Below are 24,386 nucleotides of genomic sequence, written 5' to 3'. Positions count from 1 at the left end.
AAAATAACATTTACATAAGTATTCAGACCCTTTACTCAGTACTTTGTTGAAGAAACTTTGGCAGCGATTACAGCCTCGTATCTTCTTGGGTATGACGCTACAAGCTTGGTACACCTGTATTTGGGGAGTGTCTCCCATTCTTCTCTGCAGATCCTCTCAAGCTCTGTCAGGTTGGATGTGGAGCGTGGCTGCACAGCTATTTTCCGGTCTCTCCAGAGATGTTCGATCGGGTTCAAGTCCGGGCTCTGGCTGGGCCACTCAAGGATATTCAGAAACTTCTCCCGAAGCCACTCCTGCGTTTTCTAGGCTGTGTGCTTAGGGTCGTTGTCCTGTTAGAAGGTGAACCTTCACCCCGGTCTCATGTCCTGAGCGCTCTGGAGCAGGTTTTCATCAAGTATCTCTCTGTACTTTGCTCCGTTCATCTTTCCCTCGATCCTGACTAGTCTCTATGCCGCTGAAAAACATCCCCACAGCATGATGCTGCCACCACCATGCTTCACCGTAGGGAGGATATTGGCCAGTTGATGAGCGGTGCCTGGTTTCCTCCAGATGTGACGCTTGGCATTCAGGCCAAAGAGTTCAATCTTGGTTTCATCAGACCAGAAAATATTTTTTGGCAAACTCCAAGCGGGCTGTCATGTGCCTTTTACTGAGGAGTGGCTTCCGTCTGGCCACTCTACCATAAAGACCTGATTGGTGGAGTGCTGCAGAGATGGTTGTCATTCTGGAATGTTCTCCCATCTCCACAGAGGAACTCTGGAGCTCTGTCAGAGTGACAACCCTGACCAAGGCCCTTCTCCCCTGATTGCTCAGTTTGGCTGGGCGGCCAGCTCTAGGAAGAGTCTTGGTGGTTCCAAACTTCTTCCATTGCAGAATGAGGGAGGCCGCTGTGTTCTTGGGGACCTTCAATGCTGCAGAAATTGTTTGGTACCCTTCCCCGGATCTGTGCCTCGACACAATCCTGTCTCAGAGCTCTACGGACAATTATTTTGAGCTCATGGCTTGGTTTTTGCTCTGACATGAACTGTCAACTGTGGGACCTTATATAGACAGGTGTCTATATAGACAGGTGTATGCCTTTCCAAATCATGTCCAATCAATTGAATTTACCACAGGTGGACTCTAATCAAGTTGTAGAAACATCTCAAGGATGATCAATGGAAACATGATGCACCTGAGCTAAATTTCGAGTCTCCTAGCAAAGGGCCTGAATACTTATGTAAATAAGGTATTTGTTTTTTATTTGTGGTACATTTGCAAAAATTCAGATGTTTTCGGAAGATGGGCAGGGGGAAGCTGGTTCCTCCAATGGGGTACCAGGGACACACACGTACGCATGCACGCACGCACGCACACATATACATGTACGCACACACACACACTCATATATGCATACTCACTCCCACACACTTAGGCGCACACACACGTACGCACGCACACACATACCCCTAAGGAATGTCGCGGTGCCTTAGACGGCTGGCTGCGATTATTGACATACTAATGGCTCTGCAGTGAAATGTTAATGCTGCTGCCTCCCGCACTGATGTAGTTCAATAGTGTGTGCTGAGGATGTGAACTCCTGTATTAACTGGCCCAGTGGGGAGAGATAGGGAGAGATGCCTCTGGACTTATCCTGGCTCAGTCTGACACCGTATGAGTAACTTGTTTTGTGTATCTTTGGGAAAGGATATATCGCAAGCATCATGTACACTCAATGCAACAAGAATGAATATGTTTGATCACTTTTGACAGGATATTGTACTTGACACATTGTGAGGCTAGCTACTTTAATTAATATTAATCCGTGTTTAATGCACATTTAATATACAATAAATGTATGATAAAGTGTTAGCGTTCAGTCATGTTTTGGCTCCTGTTCCCTCAAGTCAGTGGCTCACCATTACTACTGTAATAACTGAATGTGTCAGAGGATAGTTTATAGTCCTGTTGAGCTGTATGGAAGCCCCATGCCACTAGAAAAAATGTACACTATCACCTGATATCCAACTCCAGTCAAATGTACCTAACCTTACTCCTTTGCCCAAAACTCCATTGTTTTATATAACATTCCCTGCTGAACACCACTTCAGAAATGTAATAACCCGGGACCGAAAATTGGACTCTAGAACGCCATCATTTGACATGACAGTCCACCATCTTGTATTTTACACTCCATGCTCTATCATTTGCCATACCGGAGGGAGCGGAAATGACTTAAGAGACTGTTATGCCAATTTCTGCTCCCTGCGTGGACCTGATCATTTATGAGATGATGATGTTTTTATTTTCACATACACATAGTGGCCCGGTAGAGAACGTGACAGTGGAGGCTGCCCTGGACCCTGAATTCTACTCGACACCATCGGCCACTTCCAACATTGGCCACTTCCTTATAGAGAAGGACATTCAACAAGCACAGCACAGCACTTACACAAATGACTGATGATTGGCTGAGAGAAATTGATGATAAAAAGATTGTGGGGGCTGTTTTGTTAGACTTCAGCGCGGCTTTTGACATTATCAATCATAGTCTGCTGCTGGAAAAACGTATGTGTTATGGCTTTACTCCACCTGCTATATTGTGGATACAGAGTTACATGTCTAACAGAACACAGAGGGTGTTCTTTAATGGAAGCCTCTCCAACATAATCCAGGTAGAATCAGGAATTCCCCAGGGCAGCTGTTTAGGCCCATTTACTTTTTTCAATCTTTACTAATGTCATGCCACTGGCTTTGAGTAAAGCCAGTGTCTATGTATGCGGAGGAATCAATACTATACATGTCAGCTACTACAGCGACTGAAATGACTGCAACACTTAACAAAGAGTTGCAGTTAGTTTCAGAGTGGGTGGCAAGGAATAAGTTAGTCCTAAATATTTGTAAAACTAAAAGCATTGTATTTGGAACAAATCATTCACTAAACTCCAAACCTCAATTAAATCTTGTAATAAATAATGTGGAGATTGAGCAAGTTGAGGTGACTAAACTGCTTGGAGTAACCCTGGATTGTAAACTGTCAAGGTCAAAACATATTGATACAACAGTAGCTAAAATGGGGAGAAGTCTGTCCATAATAAAGCGCTGCTCTACCTTCTTAACAGCACTATCAACAAGGCAGGTCCTACAGGCTCTAGTTTTATCGCACCTGGACTACTGTTCAGTCGTGTGGTCAGGTGTCACAAAGAGGGACTTAGGAAAATTGCAGTTGGCTCACAGCAGGGCAGCATGGCTGGCCCTTGGATGTACACAGAGAGCAAACATTAATAATATGCATGTCAATCTCTCCTGGCTCAAAGTGGAGGAGAGATTGACACTGGTTGTGTTTGTGAGAGGTGTTGACATGTTAAAAGCACCGAGCTGTCTGTTTGAACGACTGGCACACAGCTCAGACACCCATGCATACCCCACAAGACATGCCACCAGAGGTCTCTTTACAGTCCCCAAGTCCAGAACAGACTGTGGGAGGCGCACAGTACTACATAGAGCCATGACTACATGGAACTCTATTCCACATCAGGTAACTGATGCAAGCAGTAGAATCAGATTTTTAAAACAGATAAAAATACACCTTATGGAACAGCGGGGACTGTGAAGCAACACAAACATAGGCACAGACACATGCATACACACACGATAACATACGCTCTATACACATTGGATTTTGTGTTGTAGATATGTGGTAGTGGAATAGGGGCCTAAGGGCACACATTTAGTGTGCTGTGAAATCTGTTATGAATGTATTGTAATGTTTTTTTAAATGTGTAACTGCCTTAATTTTGCTGGACCCCAGGAAGAGTAGCTGCTGCCTTGTATTTGTAATAAATACAAATACAAATACAAACAGTCTCATGCTTCAGTAGACTGTGTCGCTGTGTATGGAGCCCATGTGGCATAGACTCCTTATATGGGAAAGGAGAGAGGGAGAGCTGTCACCTCCTCATTTTATCCTCTTCTCCCTCCTCTATTGAGTCCAGCGTCGTATTCATCCAGAAATGCAGATTTCACTGGAAGTGGGTGTGTCGTTTAAGACGAGAATCAATTTCCGCCAGTGCGTCAGAAATAAAATTGGTTGAATGGGTAGAACGGACATTCTGATTTGTCATGATTTTTTACAGTCCATACTCTATGGTGTCACAGCACAATGTTCTATTGTTTTCAATGGGACACGACACAATGTAGGCCTATATGCCTGATAAGTGAAAACAGGAAGGTCAACGTGCAGCCTGAAAGGCATTTCCCTCAGCTCTCTGATAAAACTGAAAGGTATTTTCACTCCAACCTGCTCTTTATTTTCACGCCTGTCTCTTGCTCTGAAGGTCAAGATGCAATATGGTGACAACAGACAGATTAACAGTGAAAGCAGAGCTGGAGACAAAACAGATGTCAAATGTCTCTATGTCTCTATTGATACTTACACAGTGCCTACCCTACGTGCCTGGTTGTGTGTGTGTGTGTGTGTGTGCGTGCGTGCATATGTGCGTGTGTGTGTATGTGGCTTGTACACCTCACTTTCACTTAACGCCAGCTAAACGAAAGTGGCATCTTATTCTGTCGGCTTAGTTATAGTCAAGCATGGATGACAAACATGAAGTGATGAGGTGATTAAATATTCTGTCTTTGTTGTTGTCCAATGGATAATATCCTAGCTTTGAGTTCTCAATCCGTGTATAGGAGATGCTTTAGTTTATAGAGGTATCAAGAGAATGATCTGTAATTCAACAAGTCATTCAAATAAGAACCATCATCAGTACATTTAACCTAGAGTCTCTGAGATGACTGTGGCAGATAGGGCCAGATTAGTTTTTCTCCAGGCACACCTGTTTTTCCTATTGGATGTGAACCATAGATACCAGAAAAAAAAGTCTAAATAAGGGCTAAGATAAGAGGGAATGTAAATTAAAACTGTTCCATGCTTTAGCTTTCTGTTTGGTGTTTTATGCCTGACTAACTTTGCAAAATGCTTAGTTAGTGAACCTGTCTCAGAGAGAGGCATTCAAAGGCCGGTAAAGAGACGGTAGTATTCAGAGACAGGGAGCTCAGAAGAAGGTCTGTGCAGTGAGGAGTGGAGTGGTATCTCCCTGGAGAGAGTAGTCACAGAGACGGAGAGGAGCTACTGAGAGTGGTGGTTCCCAGGAGACACCAGTCAGTTACACAGCGTGACAGCGACACCTGTTTGTGTCATTGTGTGTGTGTGTGTGTCTGTGAACATGTCGGCTTCTCTACAGATGTCGGATCTTAATTGAAAATCAGACATTTCCTCGAGGCTATTTTGTCCTTGAAAAGTCATTGAAGTTATGGTAGCCGATTTAAACGTTATACTGCTCCAATATAATTATTCTGTGATTTCTGATCAGTTTTTATGAGAGATGTAGCCACTTTCGTTTGTTTCCCGTCGTTTCAATTGAATGGTGTTCCGATAGTCTGTTGCGTTTATTATGAGCTAGACAACATCGAATTTTGGCTTTCCATAGGTCAATGAAACACAGACCGTGGGGGATTTTATTTTTTATTTAACTTGGCAAGTCAGTTAAGAACAAATTCTTATTTACAATGACGGCCTACCCCGGCCAAACCCGGACGACGCTGGGCCAATTGTGTGCCGCCCTATGGGACTCCCAATCACGTCCGGATTGTGAAACAGCCTGGAATCCAACCAGGGTCTGTAGTGACGCTTCTAGCACTGAGATGCAGTGCCTTAGACCGCTGCGCCACTCAGGGACAGAAGAAGGATGCCGGATTGGCGCACATTCTCAACAAATCTGATCTAACAAAGTGTATATTCTTCAAATCCGTCATGATTGATGTATTGTAACGGGCCAACAATGTGGTTACTAAAGTCCGATTTTGATATTTTGGGCTGTTTTCGCTGCATAACATTTAGAAGTAGTCCCTTTTTAGGTTTAGAAAAAGTGACTGCTAAATGCTAACTCCTGTTCGTATAATCTGGGAGCATAGCTAGTATAGAGAAATCAGTGGTGGTAGTCAAAGTCGTTTTGAACTGTAATGCAGTTGATTGGTGACGATGACTTGAACATGTATTGGTGTTGACATCCATACAAGCATTATATTCAGATTTCTACCTCAACTAAATATATGCTAACTTTGGTCACTTTCTCGTTTTAAAACATGATACAATAACCCCTCGATAACTCTTCAACATCTCAAATGGCGAGACTGACTTCATTCATGGACAGACTTCATTAGTGTGTTTGTGTCGGGAGCATGCTGTCGATTTAGTCAGGCAATGCCCACATTATCCTGACATAATCTTTTTAGAATGTCAAAATAATGTGAATGTTCATGCGTAATGCCATTGGATAGGCCTATTAAAAAATGCATTATTCTTAAAGTGGTAATGCATACTTTTTTTGCATACATTATGTGGGGAGTTTTTTTTTCTATAGGCTATTACAACAGTTAAATATAAAAATTACAATTAATTGCTGGAAAAAGTCCTTAAAAGTCCTTGAATATGACTTGCCAATGTCTGTATGAACCCTGAACAGCAGGACTGCCCAACCCTGTTCCTGGAGAGCTACCGTCCAGTAGGTTTTCACTCCAACCCTAATCTAGCACACCTGATTCTAATAATTAGCTAGTTGATAAACTGAATCAAGTTAGTCACAACTGGGATTAGAGTGAAAACCTACAGGAGGGTAGCTCTCCAGGAACAGAGCCCTGCTGTATAGGCTACTTACTCAGCCCCCAAATGAAAGATAAAATCACCTGTTATTGAAATTATGCACACATCATTCGCTTTCCTGTCAGATCACGACCCCGGACAGTATTTTCTTCATTAGAGCCAGTAGCTTTCAGTTGGAATTGGTCCAGTGTGCCGCTGGCAAATTTACCTGAATGTCTTTCAAGATATGTTCGCCCTCTGGTTGGCATTATCACTGGAATGTATCTATTTGACAAGCATTCTGTACAATAGAAATAAAGTATTTCCTTGTTTACCACGGCAAATCTACTTAGGCAATTTACCCGACACTTTGCATGAATGGAAAGTAATGTTGCTGTAGCCTACTGTTATTATTTTATTTGTTTCCTATTTACAGTGCCTTCAGAAAGTATTCACACCCCTTGACTTTTCCACATTTTGTTGTGTTACAGTCCGAATTTAACAGCCAGTGAGATTTGGTGTTACTGGCCTACACACAATACCTCATAATGTCAAAGTGGAATTATGTTTTTAGAATTTTTTAGAAATTAATAAAAAATTCAGTCAATAACTATTCAACCCCTTTGTTATGGCAACCCTAAATAAGTTCAGGAGTAAAAATGTGCTAAACAAGTCACACAATAAGTTGCATGGACTCTGTGTGCAATAATAGTGTTTAACACGATTTAATAAAATAAAAAATTCCAAAACATGCATCCTGTTTGCAATAAGGCACTAAAGTAAAACTGCTAATAAATTGGCAAATAAATTAACTTTATGTCCTGAATACAAAGTGTTATGTTTGGAGCGAATCTAACACATCACTGAGTACCACTCTTCATATTTTCAAGCATGGTGGTGGCTGCATCATGTTATGGGTATGCTTGTTTTTTTAGGATAAAAAGAAACGGAATAGACTTAAGCACAGGCAAAATCCTAGAGGAAAACCTGGTTCAGTCTGCTTTCTAAGAGACACTGGGAGACAAATTCACCTTTCAGCAGGATAATAACCGAAAACACAAGGCCAAATATACACTGAGTGTACAAAACATTAAGAACCCCTTCCTAACATCTTTTGCCCTCAGAACAGCCTCAATTCGTTGGGACTCTACAAGGTGTCGGAAGCATTCCACAGGGATGCTGGCCCATGTTGACTCCAATGCTTCCCACATTTGTGTCAAGTTGGCTGGATGTCCTTAGGGTGGTGGACCATTCTTGATACACACAGCAAACTGTTGAACCTGATAAAACCAGCAACGTTGCAGTTCTTGACACAAACCAGTGTGCCTGGCACCTACTACCATACCTAGTTCAAAGGCACTTCAATCTTTTGTCATGCCAATTCACCCTCTGAATGGCATACATGTCTCAATTGTCTCAAGGCTTAATAATCCTTCTTTAACCTGTCTCTTCCCCTTCATCTACACTGATTTAAGTGGATTTAACAAGTGACATCAATAAGGGATCATAGCTTTCACCTGGATTCACCTGGTCAGTCTATGTCATGGAAAGAGCAGGTGTTCTTAATGATTTGTACACTCAGTGTACACTGGAGTTGCTTACCAAGATGACATTGAATGTTCCTGAGTGGTGTAGTTACAGTTTTGACTGGCTGTCTAGCAATGATCAACAACCAACTTGACAAAGCTTGAATAATGTTTTAAAGAATAATATGCTAATGTTGTACAATCCAGGTGTGCAAAGCTCTTAGAGACTTACCCAGAAAGATTAACAGCTGTAATCGCTGCCAAAGGTGATTCTAACATGTATTGACTCAGGAGTGTGTATACTTATGTAAATGAGATATTTCTGTATTTCATTTTCAATAAATGTGCAAACATTTCTAAAAACACGTTTTCACTTTGTTATTATGGGGTATTGTATGTAGATGGGTAAAAAATATACAAAATATAAATTTTTAATTCATGTTGTAACACAACAAAACGTGGAATAAGTCAAGGGGTATGAATACTTTCTGAAGGCACTGTATGTTATGCATTAAATATAACTGTCTTTAAAAAATAATAAGTCTGGTATGGCCATTTATCAATATTGGGGGTAAACGAGCGAGAAGATTATTTTGATTGCAAGCCCTGATCCCAATGTCGACTGCCCCCACATGGAGAGAAAGAAAACTGCTCATTTTCAGGGAATTTATCTAATTCACAAGGCTCATTCGAATTTCCTGGTGCAGCAGGAAAATTCTCTGCGATAAAAGAGTGATCAAGTTAAGATCAGACATTTGTATGTAGGCACAAGCACACCTATGGCCACGTGGAAAGTGTATCGGTGTTTACCGACAGCGAGGAACCTCATACGGTATTACTCACACAGATTTTATTTTTATGAAACATTTTAAATTATGCTTGAAGTTTGTGAGCATGAAAGGCTTCCTGGGAAGGAGTTAGCCATTCCTGGCTGCCTTTTGCACTGAGGGGAGAGGTAGTTCATGGCTCACTGGTAATCAGTAGCAGCAGGAGAGTGCATTACCTGAATGATAAACCCCTCAGAGCACTAGGGAGACATCTACAAACACACTGTTTGACAGCAATCTCCCTCCATATAGTTCATATAATAGAATGACGTTTCCCCTCAACTTCTGATCTAAGGCAATGTTTGTGTTGTACTCTCTAATGATAATGGGTGGGAGCTTAGGAGTTGTAAGTTGATCCTATCTCTGTGCTTGGGGGCTTCTATCAAGAGCGGTCTGAACCACTAGACATTTCCAATCATATAGTACTGGACTACTGCTATTTGACAGTTATCTCCCTCCACAGTAGATCTCAGCCATGTAAGACTCAATCTCCCTTTAACCTCTAATCCAAGGTCAGTTTTGTGATGTACCCCCTGACAGTTACGACTCCCATTTGGGGAGTTGAAAGCTGATCCAAGATCAGCGCTCTGGGCCAACTTCACCCTGGAAGTGTCTCAGCACTAGATACTCACCAGGGGGGAAACAGAACACTATTATAAGAGCTGAGCTGGGTCAATTTCCTTTCGATTGGCTGGCGCTTGACTGACTGCTGGGCTGAATTTTGACAGGCTTTGATTCTGCTCTTGGGGAGACTGAATCAATAAAGGTTTTGGAATGAGCGAGTGTTTTAGGCTTGATGAAAAAGTTTTGTGACGGTCCCCTGACTAACGCTCGTAAATCCATGTCCCCTTAATGAGCGACTCATTAAAGTTAAACTTAATTAATTATCCCGAAACAGACAACAAATGATCAAGAGGGAAGTGGGATGAATCTGAATGAAGTTGAATGTGTTTTTCATTACAGAGGGTGGGAGGGAGACTGCCAAACAAGCTTTATTGGATTTGGGCTTTATGATAACTGCAAAAACGTAGTTCATTCATGAAATATTGTCCACAGCGATATGAAAGATAGTGTGAAACCCAGGTCCATTAATTATCATGATATTGCAGTGAATTTGTGGGACTGACCTAAGGACTCACAAACATCAGGTCCCAAGGCAAGTGCACTAACCTATCATGACTCAGGATGAGACCCAGATGCAGACACGTGAGGCAGATGGTTCAAATCTCAGAGATTTATTGAATATACAGGGGCAGACAAAAGGCAGGTCGAGGACAGGCAGGAGTTCGTAATCCTGGTAAAAGTTGGCAGACGTAGACGCCAGGCAGGCTCAGGGTGAGGACAGGCAAAACAGGTCGTAACTGGGGAAACTAGAACAAAAAACAGAAAGAGGAAAAACACTGAGAAAGACACTGGCACGACTTTGTGGGACAAGACAAACAGGCAACAGACAAACAGAAAACGCAGGTATAAATACATTGGTGATAATGGGGTAAAAATGGGAGACAGCTGGTGGGGGGTGAAGACAAGCAAAAGACAGGTGAAACAGATCAGGGTGTGACATAACCACAGTCCTCATAGAAGTGACCAACTTGGAAGTGCTTGCACCATGTCTATGGGCTGGTTTGTTACAGTATTATATCTTATTGAATCCAATGAAGTATAAGTGTGTGAATGTGATTAGCATTCACACAAGCCAAAAAATCTGGCCAAATCAGTGTGTGATGTTCCCCTTTAAAATGGCTTCCTAGTAACTTGGTCATCTTCACCCTGTTACAGCTGCTTCTGGTAAAGCATCCACCCAAATCATTTGTGTTCCTGGATCCTTTCACAGCATTATAAGGCTGCGTTGAGACAATGATTTATCGATGACCCAAGCCCAGCTCAGTTAATCCCTACCATTGTGTCACTGAGTTGTCATAATGCTTCAGCAAATGTACATTATCCCAGGGGCGTTGGAAGACACAATGTAAGTAACCTAATTTATGTCCCTCTTACTGCCCTGAATGCCTCTGCTGATCCCACAGCTATTGTATGCAGTAATCATGTGCCTATGGACCAGAGTTATACTGTTAGCACTGAGGTGGTGTGCGCTAGTAGGAGGTCCACTGTGTGCAGCTCACCCTGCATTAACATAAATAACATGAGCATGTCTACCTCTGCTGAGCTTCCCAGTAAAGCAATGAAAACAATCAAGCATCCCAGAAAAGTGTTAGAAATAGCCCACGTTAACATATGTAGCTTAAGAAACAAGGTTCATGAAATCAATCATTTGGTAACAGATGACATTCATATTCTGACAATCTCTGAAACTCACTTAGATAATACATTTGATAATACACTACCGGTCAAAAGTTTTGGAACACCTACTTCAAGGTTTTTCTTAATTTTTACTATTTTCTACATTGTAGAATAATAGTGAAGACATCAAACCTATGAAATAACACATATGGAATCATGTAGTAACCAAAAAAGTGTTAAACAAATGAAAATATATTTTATATTTGAGATTGTTCAAATAGCCACCCTTTGCCTTGATGACAGCTTTGCACACACTTGGCATTCTCTCAACTAACTTTCCCTGGAATGTTTTTCCAACAGTCTTGAAGGAGTTCCCACATATGCTGAGCACTTGTTGGCTGCTTTTCCTTCACTCTGTGGTCCGACTCATCCAAAACCATCTCAATTTGGTTGAGGTCGGGGGATTGTGGAGGCCATGTCATCTGATGCAGAACTCCATCACTCTCCTTTTTGGTAAAATAGTCCTTACACAGCCTGGAGGTGTGTTGGGTCATTGTCCTGAGGAAAAACAAATGATAGTCCCACTAAGCCCAAACCAGATGGGATGGCGTATCGCTGCAGAATGCTGTGGTAGCCATGCTGGTTAAGTGTGTCTTGAATTCTAAATAAATCACAGACAGTGTCACCAGCAAAGCACCCCCACACCATAACACCTCCACCTCCATGCTTTACGGTGGGAAATACACATGCGGAGATAATCCGTTCACCCACACCGCATCTCACAAATACTTGGCGGTTGGAGCCAAAAATCTCAAATTTGAACACCAGACCAAAGGACAAATTTCCACTGGTCTAATGTCCATTGCTCGTGTTTCTTGGCCCAAGCAAGTCTCTTCTTCTTATTGGTGTCCTTTAGTAGAGATTTCTTTGCAGCAATTCGACCATGAAAGCCTGATTCACACAGTCTCCTCTGAACAGTTGATGTTGAGATGTGTCTGTTACTTGAACTCTGTGAAGCATTTATTTGGGCTGCAATTTCTGAGGCTGGTAACTCTAATGAAGTTATCCTCTGCAGCAGAGGTAACTCTGGGTCTTTCATTCCTGTGGTGGTCGTCATGAGAGCCAGTTTCATCATAGCACTTGATGGTTTTTGCGACTGCACTTTCAAAGTTCTAGACATTTTCCGTATTGACTGACCTTCATGTCTTAAAGTAATGATGGACTGTCATTTCTCTTTGCTTATTTGAGCTGTTCTTACCATAACATGGACTTGGTCTTTTACCAAATTGCCCCCCCTACCTTGACACAACACAACTGATTGTCTCAATCGCATTAAGAGGGGAAAAAATTCCACAAATTAACTTTTAAGAAGGCACACCTGTTAATTGAAATGCATTCCATGTGACTACCTCATGATGCTGGTTGAGAGAATGCCAAGAGTGTGCAAAGCTGTCATCAAGGCAAAGGGTGGCTATTTGAATAATCTCAAATATAAAATATATTTAAAAAAATTTAACAGTTTTTTGGTTAGTACATGATTCCATATGTGGTATTTCATAGTTTTGATGTCTTCACTATTATTCTACAATGTAGAAAATAGTAATAATAAAGAAAAACCCTTGAATGAGTAGGTGTTCTAAAACTTTTGACCGGTAGTGTACAGTGGTAGCAATACATGGTTATAACATCTACAGAAAATACAGAAATGCCAAAGGTGGACATGTTGCCGTTTATATTCAGAACCACATTCCTGTAAAGCTTAGAGAGAATCTCATGTTAAATACTGTTTAAGTAATATGGCGACAGGTTAATCTGCCTCACCTAAAGCCCATTCTGGTAGGAAGCTGTTTTAGACCACCAAGTGCTAACAGCCAGTATCTGGATAACGTGTGAAATGCTTGATAATGTATGTGATATCAACAGAGAGGTATATTTTCTGGCTGATTTAAATATTGACTGGCTTTCATCAGGCTGCCCACTCAAGAGAAAGCTTCAAACTGTAACTAGTGCCTGCAACCTGGTTCAGGTTATCGGTCAACCTACCAGGGTAGTTACAATCATCAACATGTATTGATCACAGTTTTACTAATGCTGCAGAAATTTGCTTTAAAGCAGTATCCAAATCCATTGAATGTAGTGATCACAATAGAGTAGCTATATATATATCTATATCTATATATTCCTATGTTGTTGATGTAAAGAATATTTGTTGTTTCCGTGGTGTGTCACGAAGAGCAACCAGACGCTGCACTTGACACATTTATGAAATTGCTTATCCCAGTCACTAATAAGCATGCACCCATGAAGAAAATGAATGTAAAAATGGTTAAATCCCCGTGGATTGATGAGGAATTTTTATGGTTAAGTGGGATGAGGCAAAAGGAATGGCAAATAAGTCTGGCTGCACAACCGATTGGCAAACGTACTGCAAATGTAGAAATCATGTGACTAAACTGAATAAAAGGAAAAAGAAACTACACTATGAAACAAAGATAAATGATATAAAGAATGATAGTAAAAAGCTTTGGGGCACTTTGACAAACACAGCTCCATCATTCATTGAATCAGATGGCAAGATTAGCAAATTTAGGCATGACATGCCAGCAACAAACACTGACACTACACATCCAAGTATACAGTGCATTCGGGAAAAGTATTCAGACCCCTTGACTTTTTCCACATTTTGTTAAGTTACAGCCTTATTCTAAAATGGATTAAATTGTTTTTTATCTACACATACAGTGCCTTGCTAAAGTATTAATCCCCCTTGGTGTTTTTCCTATTTTGTTGCATTATAATGCTTTCGCAAGCCACTGTAATACCCCATAATGACAAAGAAAAAACAGGCTTTTAGACATTTCTGCAAATGTATAAAAAAAAAAAATGGAAATATACCATTTACATAAGTATTCAGACCCTTTACTCAGTACTTTGTTGAAGCACCTTTTGCAGCGATTACAGCCTCAAGTGTTATTGGGTATGACACTACAAACATGGCACACCTGTATTTGGGGAGTTTCTCCCATTCTTCTCTGCAGATCCTCTCAAGCTATGTCAGGTTGTATGGGGAGTGTTGCTGCACAGCTACTATCAGGTCTCTCCAGAGATGTTTGATCGGGTTCAAGTCCGGACTCTGGCTTGGCCACTCAAGGACATTCAGAGACTTGTCCCGAAGCCACTCCTGCATTGTCTTGGCTGTGTGCTTAGGGTTGCTGGCCTGTTGGAAATTGAACCTTCGCCCCAGGCTGAAGTCCTGTTGGAAGGTGAACCTTCGCCCCGGTCTAAGGTCCTGAGCGCTCTGGAGCAGGTTCAAGAATCTCTCTGTACTTTGCTCTGTTCATCTTTACCTCGATCCTGACTAATCTCCCAGTCCTTGCTGCCGTCAAACATCCCCACAGTATGATGCTGCCACCACCACCGTAGGGATGGTGCCAGGTTTCCTCCAGACGTGACGCTTGGCATTCAGGACAAAGAGTTCAATCTTGGTTTCATCTGACCAGAGAATCTTGTTTCTCATGGTCTGAGTCCTTTAGGTGCCTTTTAATAATATAATAATAATATGCCATTTAGCAGACGCTTTTATCCAAAGCGACTTACAGTCATGCGTGCATACATTTTTGTGTATGGGTGGTCCCGGGGATCGAACCCACTACCTTGGCGTTACAAGCGCCGTGCTCTACCAGCTGAGCTACAGAGGACCACTTTTGGCAAACTCCAAGCGGGCTGTCATGTGCCTTTTACTGAGGAGTGGGTTCCGTCTGGCCACTGTACCATAAATGTCTGATTGGTGGAGTGCTGCAGAGATGGTTTGTTCTTCTGGAAGGTTTTCCCATTTCCACAGAGGAACTCTGGAGCTCTGAGTGACTATCGGCACAGGTGGACTCCAATCAAGTTGTCTGAAACATCTCAAGGATGATCAATGGAAACAGGATGCACCTGAGCTCAATTTCAAGTCTCATAGCAAAGGGTCTGAATACTTATAAGGTAGTTCTGTTTTTTATTTTGAATGTGTGCAAACATTTCTAAAAACCTGTTTTCACTTTGTCATTCTGGGGTATTGTGTATAACGTGACAAAATGTGGAAAAAGTAAAGGGGTCTGAATACTTTCCGAATGCACTGTATCTGACCAATTTATGAAAGACAAGCATTGTAATTTTGAATTCCGTAAAGTGAGTGTGGACGACGTGAATCAATTATTGTTGTTTATCAACAATGACAAGCCACCGGGGTCTGACAACTTGGATGGAAAATTACTGAGGATAATAGCAGACGATATTGCCACTCCTATTTGCCATATCTTCAATTTAAGCCTACTAGAAAGTGTGTGCCGTCAGGCCTGGAGGGAAGCAAAAGTTATTCCGCTATATAAGAATAGTAAAGCCCCCTTTACTGGCTCAAATAGCCGACCAATTAGCCTGTTACCTACCCTTGGTAATCTTTTGGAAAACATTTTGTTTGACCAGATACAATGCTATTTTACAGTAAACAAATTGACAACAGACTTTCAGCACGCTTATAGGGAAGGACATTCAACAGGCACAACCCTTACACAAATGGCTGATGATTAGCTGAGAGAAATTGATGATAAAAATATTGTAGAGTCTGTTTTATTAGACTTCAGTGCATCTTTTGACATTATCGATCATAATTTGCTGCTGGAAAAACATATGTGTTATGGCTTTACACCCCCTGCCATATTGTGGATAAAGAGTTACCTGTCTAACAGAACACAGAGGGTGTTCTTTAATAGAAAACCTCTCCAACATAATCCAGGTAGAATCAGGAATCCCCCAGGGAAGCTGTCTAGGCCCCTTACCTTTTTCAATCTCTACTAACGACATGCCACTGGCTTTGAGTAAAGCCAGTGTGTCTATGTATGCGGATGACTCGACACTATACACGTCAGCTACTACAGCGACTGAAATGACTGCAACACTTAACAAAGAGCTGCAGTTAGTTTCAGAATGGGTGGCAAGGAATAAGTTAGTTCTAAATATTTCAAAAACTAAAAGCATTGTATTTGGGACAAATCATTCACTAAACCCTAAACCTCAACTAAATATTGTAATGAATAATGGGGAAATTAAGCAAGTTGAGGTCACTAAACTGCTTGGAGTAACCCTGGATTGTCAACTGTCATGGTCAAAACATATTGATACAACAGTAGCTAAGATGGGGAGAAGTCGGTCCATAATAAAGCGCTGCTCTGCCTTCTTAACAGCACTATCAACAAGGCAGGTCCTACAGTTCCTAGTTTTGATGCACCTGGACTACTGTTCAGTTGGACTTAGGAATATCGCAATTGGCTCAGAACAGGGCAGCACGGCTGCTCATGCAAGCCGTAAAATATGATTTAAAAAACAGATAAAAATACACCTTATGCAACAGCAGGGACTGTGAAGAGACACAAACACAGGAACAGACATGCACACACACGATAACATACGCACTATACACACACGTACACGTGGATTTTGTGTTGTAGATATGTGGTAGTGGAGTAGGGGCCTAAGGGCACACATTTAGTGGTAGTACAGTAGTGGCCTGAGGGCACACACATAATGTGTTGTGAAATCTGTTGTGAATGTATTGTAATGTTTAAAAAATGGTATAACTGCCTTAACTTTGCTGGACCCCAGGAAGAGTAGCTGCTGCCATGGCTGCAGCTAATGGGGATCCAAAATAAATACAAATACAAATACTGTGCTTAATGAACTTCCCAACAAACCCAGAGCTACACAGCTCATTGGTTTAACTCAATGCTAACAGCATGTCCCTATGTCTTACAGATCTGTGATAAGGAGTGGCACTACTACGTGATCAATGTGGAGTTCCCTGCTGTGATGCTCTTCGTAGATGGCGTGACCTATGAACCCTACCTGGTGACCGACGATTGGCCCATCCATCCCTCGTCAATTGACACCCAGCTGACAGTGGGTGCCTGCTGGCAAGGTCATTATAGACTCCTGTATAGGGTCCGGTGTCCATACCAACTCTTTGTGACTCTGAGGCTGTCCTAATATCCCAGAAACACCTGCTTATTGGTTTCGATTGAATAGGACTTTAGATTGTCACACAGTCCAGGAAAGTGATGAAACACTCCTGAACTTAAGACTAAGAATGCTTGTGTGTGTGAGAGAGAGAGAGAGAGAGAGAGAGAGAGAGGCTCAAGCTTGGAAACATCAAACAGGAAACAGGCTGTCAATTCCAGCCGCTTGAAAAGAGGAGACTAATGAACCCATTTGAATGAAGAAGCACTACTTAACATCGCTTTTATGATCAAGATAATATTTAAATAAATGTGTTTGCTGGGGGAGAGATGGATACAGCTAAATGGCATGAGCCCAGCTCGAGGTCCAACGTCAACGGCATTTCGGTGTCATTTGAATTTATTTTCATCTGGCTCCTGATGGCAGTTCTCTTTTTTTCTCTTTTCCCTCTCTCTTTCCATGAATCTGTGATTGTGTGAGAAAGCCCTGAAGAAGGGATTAAGCCAGCCTGAATAGAGTACAACTTCTCTGGCTATTACATCCCAATGAAGCTGCTCTAAGCTTCACTAAGCCGCAACTGATAACTTTGCAGACCATTACTGAACAGGATTGCCTTTCTCTCATTTCAACCCCCCCCGCCAACCACCCTGAACCATAGAACGTAATGAAGAGACACAAGGAATGACAGGCCCCAGACCTGATCTTAGCTCACCCAAAGCAAAACAAGATGTGTGACTTGTGACTAGAGCAACAGAAAATGGTTTGTTTTGTCCGTTTTCTTTGGGAAACCATTTATTGAAATTGCTTTGAACGTTGCTCTTCTTATGCAAAGTAGACAAACAATTTTGCTGTGTAATGTAACTACTAGGGAAGTTTAGGGCAGACCAACTCTGGCTGGCCTTAGGCCTACTGCAATAGGAGCCTCTACTTAACCATAAACAAAATCCTGAACCTACTCTAATTTCCTAATACAGCAAGTTCAAACAATCCATTTGAACTTAATTGCTATCTTTCTCACTGCAGGTGTAAGTATTATGCAGCCAGGTGTGAAAAAATAGCATATGCTAGCACTGAAGCCTACATACTGAATGTCTTCTTGTTCAAATTCTCCTCTTTGGGGGGATGAGACCGAAATAAGCCGAAAATACAATCTCGCTCTGCGCTTTGGTGCCACAACACTTAATTGATAACATCTGTCTGGGAAAATATAAAATTGTAAAAAATCAGGCTGGTGCAGGCGGCGGCGAGAACACTTGAGTATGTCAGCGTGAGACACAGCTCTGGGACCGTTAACGACTAGCAAACTGCCAGCACCATCTGCCAGTGGATCAAAGAAGAAAAACGCACACTTATCTAAAAAAGACAACGTCGTTTTTTTATTGAAGGTCTCGTGTCGCTCTGCTCTGAGCCCAAATCTACCTCAGATAGGACATGTTTTATTTTGTTGTTTTGAAAGTCACTTTAAAAATAGTGGGGAGAGCAGATGGAAGCTGGTATCAAAACTGGCTACCATTTCCATAGTCACGCTACAGTCTTTATTTCACAGTCCTGTTTCAGTTGGTATTTACCTGATGTTTAGGCCTACTAGGAAGTGATGCGGTAACAAAGGTAACTCTGTGTTAGCCTTTGTTTATATAGGTTAGTCATGTTGAAAGGTAAGTTTTATATAGGTTAATCTCTTTTATTATAGTGTTATTTCTAACTTCAACTAAGTAAATAAAGTAAAAGACTAAGAATTACTAAAGCATGTTCCTACTATTATAATAGAGGGATGCTCCATATTGCTTTCACCTGCACTGTGCTTTCAGATCAGAGCAGATTAAGGAGAGGACAAGCATTGTCCACCACTTGACTGTACAATATTGAGATGCACCTTTGAACTGAAAAAACCCCAGGATGTCTTCTCCTCCCTAGGTGGTGAGGTGTCCACCCCGCGGTTCACCCAGTACTTCCGGGGCAGTCTATCAGGTCTGACCATCCGGCCAGGCAAGATAGAGACCCAGAAGGTCATCTCCTGTCTACAGGCCTGTAAGGAAGGACTGGACATCAACTCACTGGAGAGCCTTGGCAAGGATATCAAGGTGACAGCTCTTGGGAAAGACACTGGGGCAAACACACACAGATACACTATATATACAGAAGTATGTGGACACCCCTTCAAATTAGTGGTATTTCAGCTACACCCGTTGCTAACAGGTATATAAAATCGAGCATACCGCCATGCAATCTCCATAGACAAACATTGGCAGTAGAATGGCCTTACTGAAAAGCTCAGTGACTTTCAATGTGGCACCGTCATAAGATGCCACCTTTCCAACAAGTCAGTTTGTCAAATTTCTGGCCTGCTAGAGCTGCCCCAGTCAACTGTAAGTGCTGTTATTGTGAAGTGGAAACATCTAGGGCTGTAGCGGTCATGAAATGTTGTCAGCCAGGGATGGTCAAGTAAATAACTGCCGGTTTCACGGTAATTTACCGTCAATTATCATAAACACGTTTAGCATCTCCTGGCTTCAATGCACAGCCTACAAGCCACTGATGCAGACCTTTGGAACATATACATTTTTAAAAGTCTCACAGAACGGGCTCACAGAACGGGACCGCCATGTGCTGAAGCACATAGCGCGTTGCAACATTCACTACCGAGTTCCAAACTGCTTCTGGAAGCAACGTCAGCACAAGAACTGTTCATCGGGAGCTTCATGAAATGGGTTTCCGTGGCCGAACAGCCGCACACAAGCCTAAGATCTCCATGCGCAAATCCAAGCGTCGGCTGGAGTGGTGTAAAGCTCGCAGCCATTGGACTCTGGAGCAGTGGTAACGCGTTCTCTGGAGTGATGAATCACGCTTCACCATCTGGCAGTCCGATGGACGAATCTGGGTTTGGCAGATGCCAGGAGAATGCTACCTGCCCGAATGCATATTGCCAACTGTCAAGTTTGGTGGAGGAGGAATAATGGTCTGGGGCTCTTCTTCAGCGTACAATTACATTCTAGATGATTCTTTGCTTCCAACTTTGTGACAACAGTTTGTGGAAGGCCCTTTCCTGTTTCAGCATGACAAAGCAAGGTCCATACAGAAATGGTTTGTCGAGATCGGTGTGGAAGAACTTGACTGGCCTGCCAGAGCCATGACCTCAAACCCATCGAACACCTTTGAGATGAATTGGAACGCCGACTGTGAGCCAGGCCTATTCGCCCAACATCAATGCCCGACATAACAAATGCTCTTGTGGCTGAATGGAAGCAAGTCCCCGCAGAATGGAAGCAAGCCTTCCCAGAAGAGTGGATGCTGTTATAGCAGCAAAGGGGGGACCAACTCCATATTAATGCCCATGATTTTGGAATGAGATGTTCGACGAGCAGGTGTCCACATACTTTTGGTCATGTAGTGTATGCATGAAACACACACTTACCCTCTTGTATCAATTGATTCATGTGTTCTTCTGTGTGTGCAGTTTCACTTTAACCCGGCCCAGTCGGTGCTGGTGATGGAGGGAGAGGACCTGGAGAGTATCAACACAGCCATGACCAAGGTCTCCTACATCAACTCACGCCAGTTCCCCACAGCAGGCCTCAGACGGCTACACATCACCACCACCATACAGTGAGTACAGAACCCAACAATGTGTATGCGCACGCACGCACACACACAATTAATCTGTCTCACACACACGTTCACATTCCTCAATCTCTCTCTCTCCCTCGCTCTCTCTCTCTCTTTCTCTGTCTCTCTCACTCTCACACATACAGAAACATGTATTGTACCCAGCCATACACTTAATCCCCTTTGAAATAGGTCACAGAGACACATATAAGTATCATTTGTGTACATGTATTTCACACTGTGGAGGCTCCTCAGAGGAGGAAGGGGAGGACCATCCTCCTCAGTGAATTTCATAAAAAATATAAATTGTGGAACATTCAAAAAGTGATCCTTTTTAAGGTGGCACAACCAGTTATTGAGTGTATTTTACGTAGCATTTCTTTTTCACTTTCACTTAAAGATGCACTATATAGCAATCACTCCTCCATTTCCTTCTTACTAAATTTCTAATAGTTCACTTAATTTCAGTTTATGTGACAAAACAAGCAAGTATAGTGTAGAGAATCATTGTACCATCTAAACTGCTGTGAAATATATTTTCCATAACCAAAGATGTTGTATTTTCAGCTGTTTGGAGCTGGTGTACAAAACCGAAAGTAAAAGACGCAAAAACGAAACGTAAGAATGGGAAGCATAGAAATAGCACACATAGAACAGATCTACCGCTTCTTAGACTTGCTTTCAATGACAATGACAGATCTATAACACACATTTCTATGTGAACTTGGTCAGATCGCCCAAAAAGTTAAATATTGCAGCTAGTTTAGCCTACTCAAACACCTGGCTCAAACACCCTTCTCAAACAGAGAGGGGTGTTTTGTTAGCTAGCTGGCTATGGCTATCCAACTCTGTAACTCTTCCAAGTCAAGGTAAGCTTTTGGTTTTATAAATGTATTGCCACCGGGGGCCTGCCGGTGCAATTGCTAAACCACTTGCTGTACACTGTACTACAAGATTGTAGCAGATTTACTAACACGTTAGTTTTAGTAGCTATGCTGATTATGACGTTAACTAATATGTTGGCAACAATGTAGGCTGTGTGTAGCAGTTAGTGGTTATGGTATGAAGGTTTGGCTTGTAAAGGTTTTTTCGCCTGGTTACAGAATAGTGGGTAGATGTGAGAAGGAATTCTAAAAAGAGCAAAGAGATCATGCTGTTTGTATGTGGCTGCTATGAAAGTGAACCGTGTTCGGGGTGATCAACAGTGTATTCATTCTGCCGATTCTGTTAAAACATACCTGAATTTGTCAAATAGAAACTCGTTTGCAACTGTTTTCACTGGACAAATGATTACACCCTAGATCAGCCAGATGCAGGCAAGAGTGTGCAAGGCGGTATTGAATGTGTCACTGTCTGTCCTTCATTGCTAACATTTTTCTCTCTTCCTGTGCACCTACGTTGTAAACTTTCATTCGTAGGGTAGGTTGTAGCAACCTCATGATGGGTATAGGGGAAATTGAAGTATCATACAGTTGAAATCGGAAGTTTACATACACTTAGGTTGGAGTCACCACTCCAAAAATGTCTTGTTAACAAACTATAGTTTTGGTAAGTCGGTTAGGACATCTACTTTGTGCATGACACAGTAATTTTTCCAACAATTGTTTACAGACAGATTATTTCACTTATAATTCACTGTATCACAATTCCAGTGGGTCAGAAGTTGACTGTGCCTTTAAACAGCTTGGAAAATTCCAGAAAATGATGTCATGGCTTTAGAAGCTTCTGATATGCTAATTGACATCATTTGAGTCAATTGGAGGTGTACCTGTGGATGTATTTCAAGGCCTACCTTCAAACTCAGTGCCTCTTTGCTTGACATCATGGGGAAAAAAAAAAAATCTGCCAAGACCTCAGAAAAAAAATTGTAGACCTCCACAAGTCTGGTTCATCCTTGGGAGCAATTTCCAAACGCCTGAAGGTACCACGTTCATCTGTACAGACAATAGTACGCAAGTATAAACACCATGGGACCACACAGCCGTCATAACGCATTCTGTCTCCTAGAGATTAACGTACTTTGGTGCAAAAAGTGCAAATCAATCCCAGAACAACAGGACCTTGTGAAAATGCTGAAGGAAACAGGTACATAAGTATCTATATTCACAGTAAAACGAGTCCTATATTGACATAACCTGAAAGGCCGCTCAGCAAGGAAGAAGCCACTGCTCCAAAACCGCCATAAAAAAGCCAGACTACGGTTTGCAACTGCATATGGGGACAAAGATCGTACTTTTTGGAGAAATGTCCTCTGGTCTGATGAAACAAAAATATAACTGTTTGGCCATAATGACCATCGTTATGTTTGGAGGAAAAAGGGGCCTACTTGCAAGCCGAAGAACACCATCCCAACCGTGAAGCACGGGGGTGGCAGCATCATGCTGTGGGGGTGCTTTGCTGCAGGAGGGACTGGTGCACTTCACAAAATAGATGGCATCATGAGGAAGGAAAATTATGTGGATATATTGAGGCAACATCTCAAGACATCAGTCAGGAAGTTAAAGCTTGGTCGCAAATGGGTCTTCCAAATGGACAATGACCCCAAGCATACATCCAAAGTTGTGGCAAAATGGCTTAAAGACAACAAAGTCAAGGTATTGGAGTGGCAATCACAAAGCCCTGACCTCAATCCTATAGAACATTTGTGGGCAGAACTGAAAAAGCGTGTGCGAGCAAGGAGGCCTACAAACCTGACTCAGTTACACCAGCTCTGTCAGGAGGAATGGGCCAAGATTCACCCAACTTATTGTGGGAAGCTCGTGGAATGCTACCCAAAATGTTTGACCCAAGTTAAACAATTTAAAGGCAATGCTACAAAATATTAATTGAGTGTATGTAAACTTCTGACCCACTGGGAATGTGATGAAAGAAATAAAAGCTGAAATAAATCATTCTCTCTACTATTATTCTGACACTTCACATTCTTAAAATGAAGTGGTGATCCTAAATGATCTAAGACAGGTGATTTTACTAGGATTAAATGTCAGGAATTGTGAAAAACTGAGTTTAAATGTATTTGGCTAAGGTGTATGTAAACCTCCGACTTCAACTGTATATTAGCCTAAACCTATCAATATTACACAGAAACAAAAACAGCAGAGGTAAACAAATGCTGCTATCTGGGGAAAGTGGGGAAAGAGAGAGGGGATTAAATGGGAAAGTGTTTTGATGGAGTGACAGTGAGAGAAAATAGAGAATCTACTGAGTTAAAGGAACTTTGAACTGCATGTCCTCAGGTCAGTGTGTGTGTGTGTGTGCGCGCTTTACGGTGCATGGTGTGTGCACATCCGAGGCTCTGCTTTTGCTCTGTATGTGTCCTCAGGGTCAGTGTGTGTGTGTACGTCTGGCGTGGCCTCGAAATCAGTGTCTAGTGTGTTCCAGGCTCTGTGTGTGTGTGTGTGTGCCCGTCTCAGTCTGTCCTTTCTCCGTGTCTGATATGCTAATCAGAGTTGCTTCCCTCTCTTTATCTCTCCCCTCGTTAATGGCTGAGAGGACAGCCGGGTTGCCGTGGCGCCCCGGTTGCCGTGGAGCTGTGGTAGCCTGGGCCGACGTGGCAGTAGCTGAGGATGAGGAAAT

The 24,386-nt window shown here is 42.2% G+C and overlaps 1 protein-coding gene across 1 annotated transcript in view; it reads left to right on the top strand.

Annotated features, from left to right (window-relative positions):
- LOC121535069 (calsyntenin-2-like) overlaps nucleotides 1-24,386 on the top strand; it is a 310,904-nt gene that overhangs the window by 279,033 nt on the left and 7,485 nt on the right. The window contains exons 9-11 of the mRNA XM_041841767.2: nucleotides 17,007-17,169; nucleotides 19,122-19,288; nucleotides 20,662-20,810. Coding sequence (XP_041697701.1) covers nucleotides 17,007-17,169; nucleotides 19,122-19,288; nucleotides 20,662-20,810 — 479 coding nt within the window. The remainder of the gene's footprint in view (nucleotides 1-17,006; nucleotides 17,170-19,121; nucleotides 19,289-20,661; nucleotides 20,811-24,386) is intronic.

Source organism: Coregonus clupeaformis, chromosome 21 (genome assembly GCF_020615455.1).
Source record: "Coregonus clupeaformis isolate EN_2021a chromosome 21, ASM2061545v1, whole genome shotgun sequence".
Classification (NCBI taxonomy): domain Eukaryota; kingdom Metazoa; phylum Chordata; class Actinopteri; order Salmoniformes; family Salmonidae; genus Coregonus; species Coregonus clupeaformis.
Note: the sequence above shows the minus strand (reverse complement) of the source record. Positions and strands in the feature narration are given on the sequence as shown.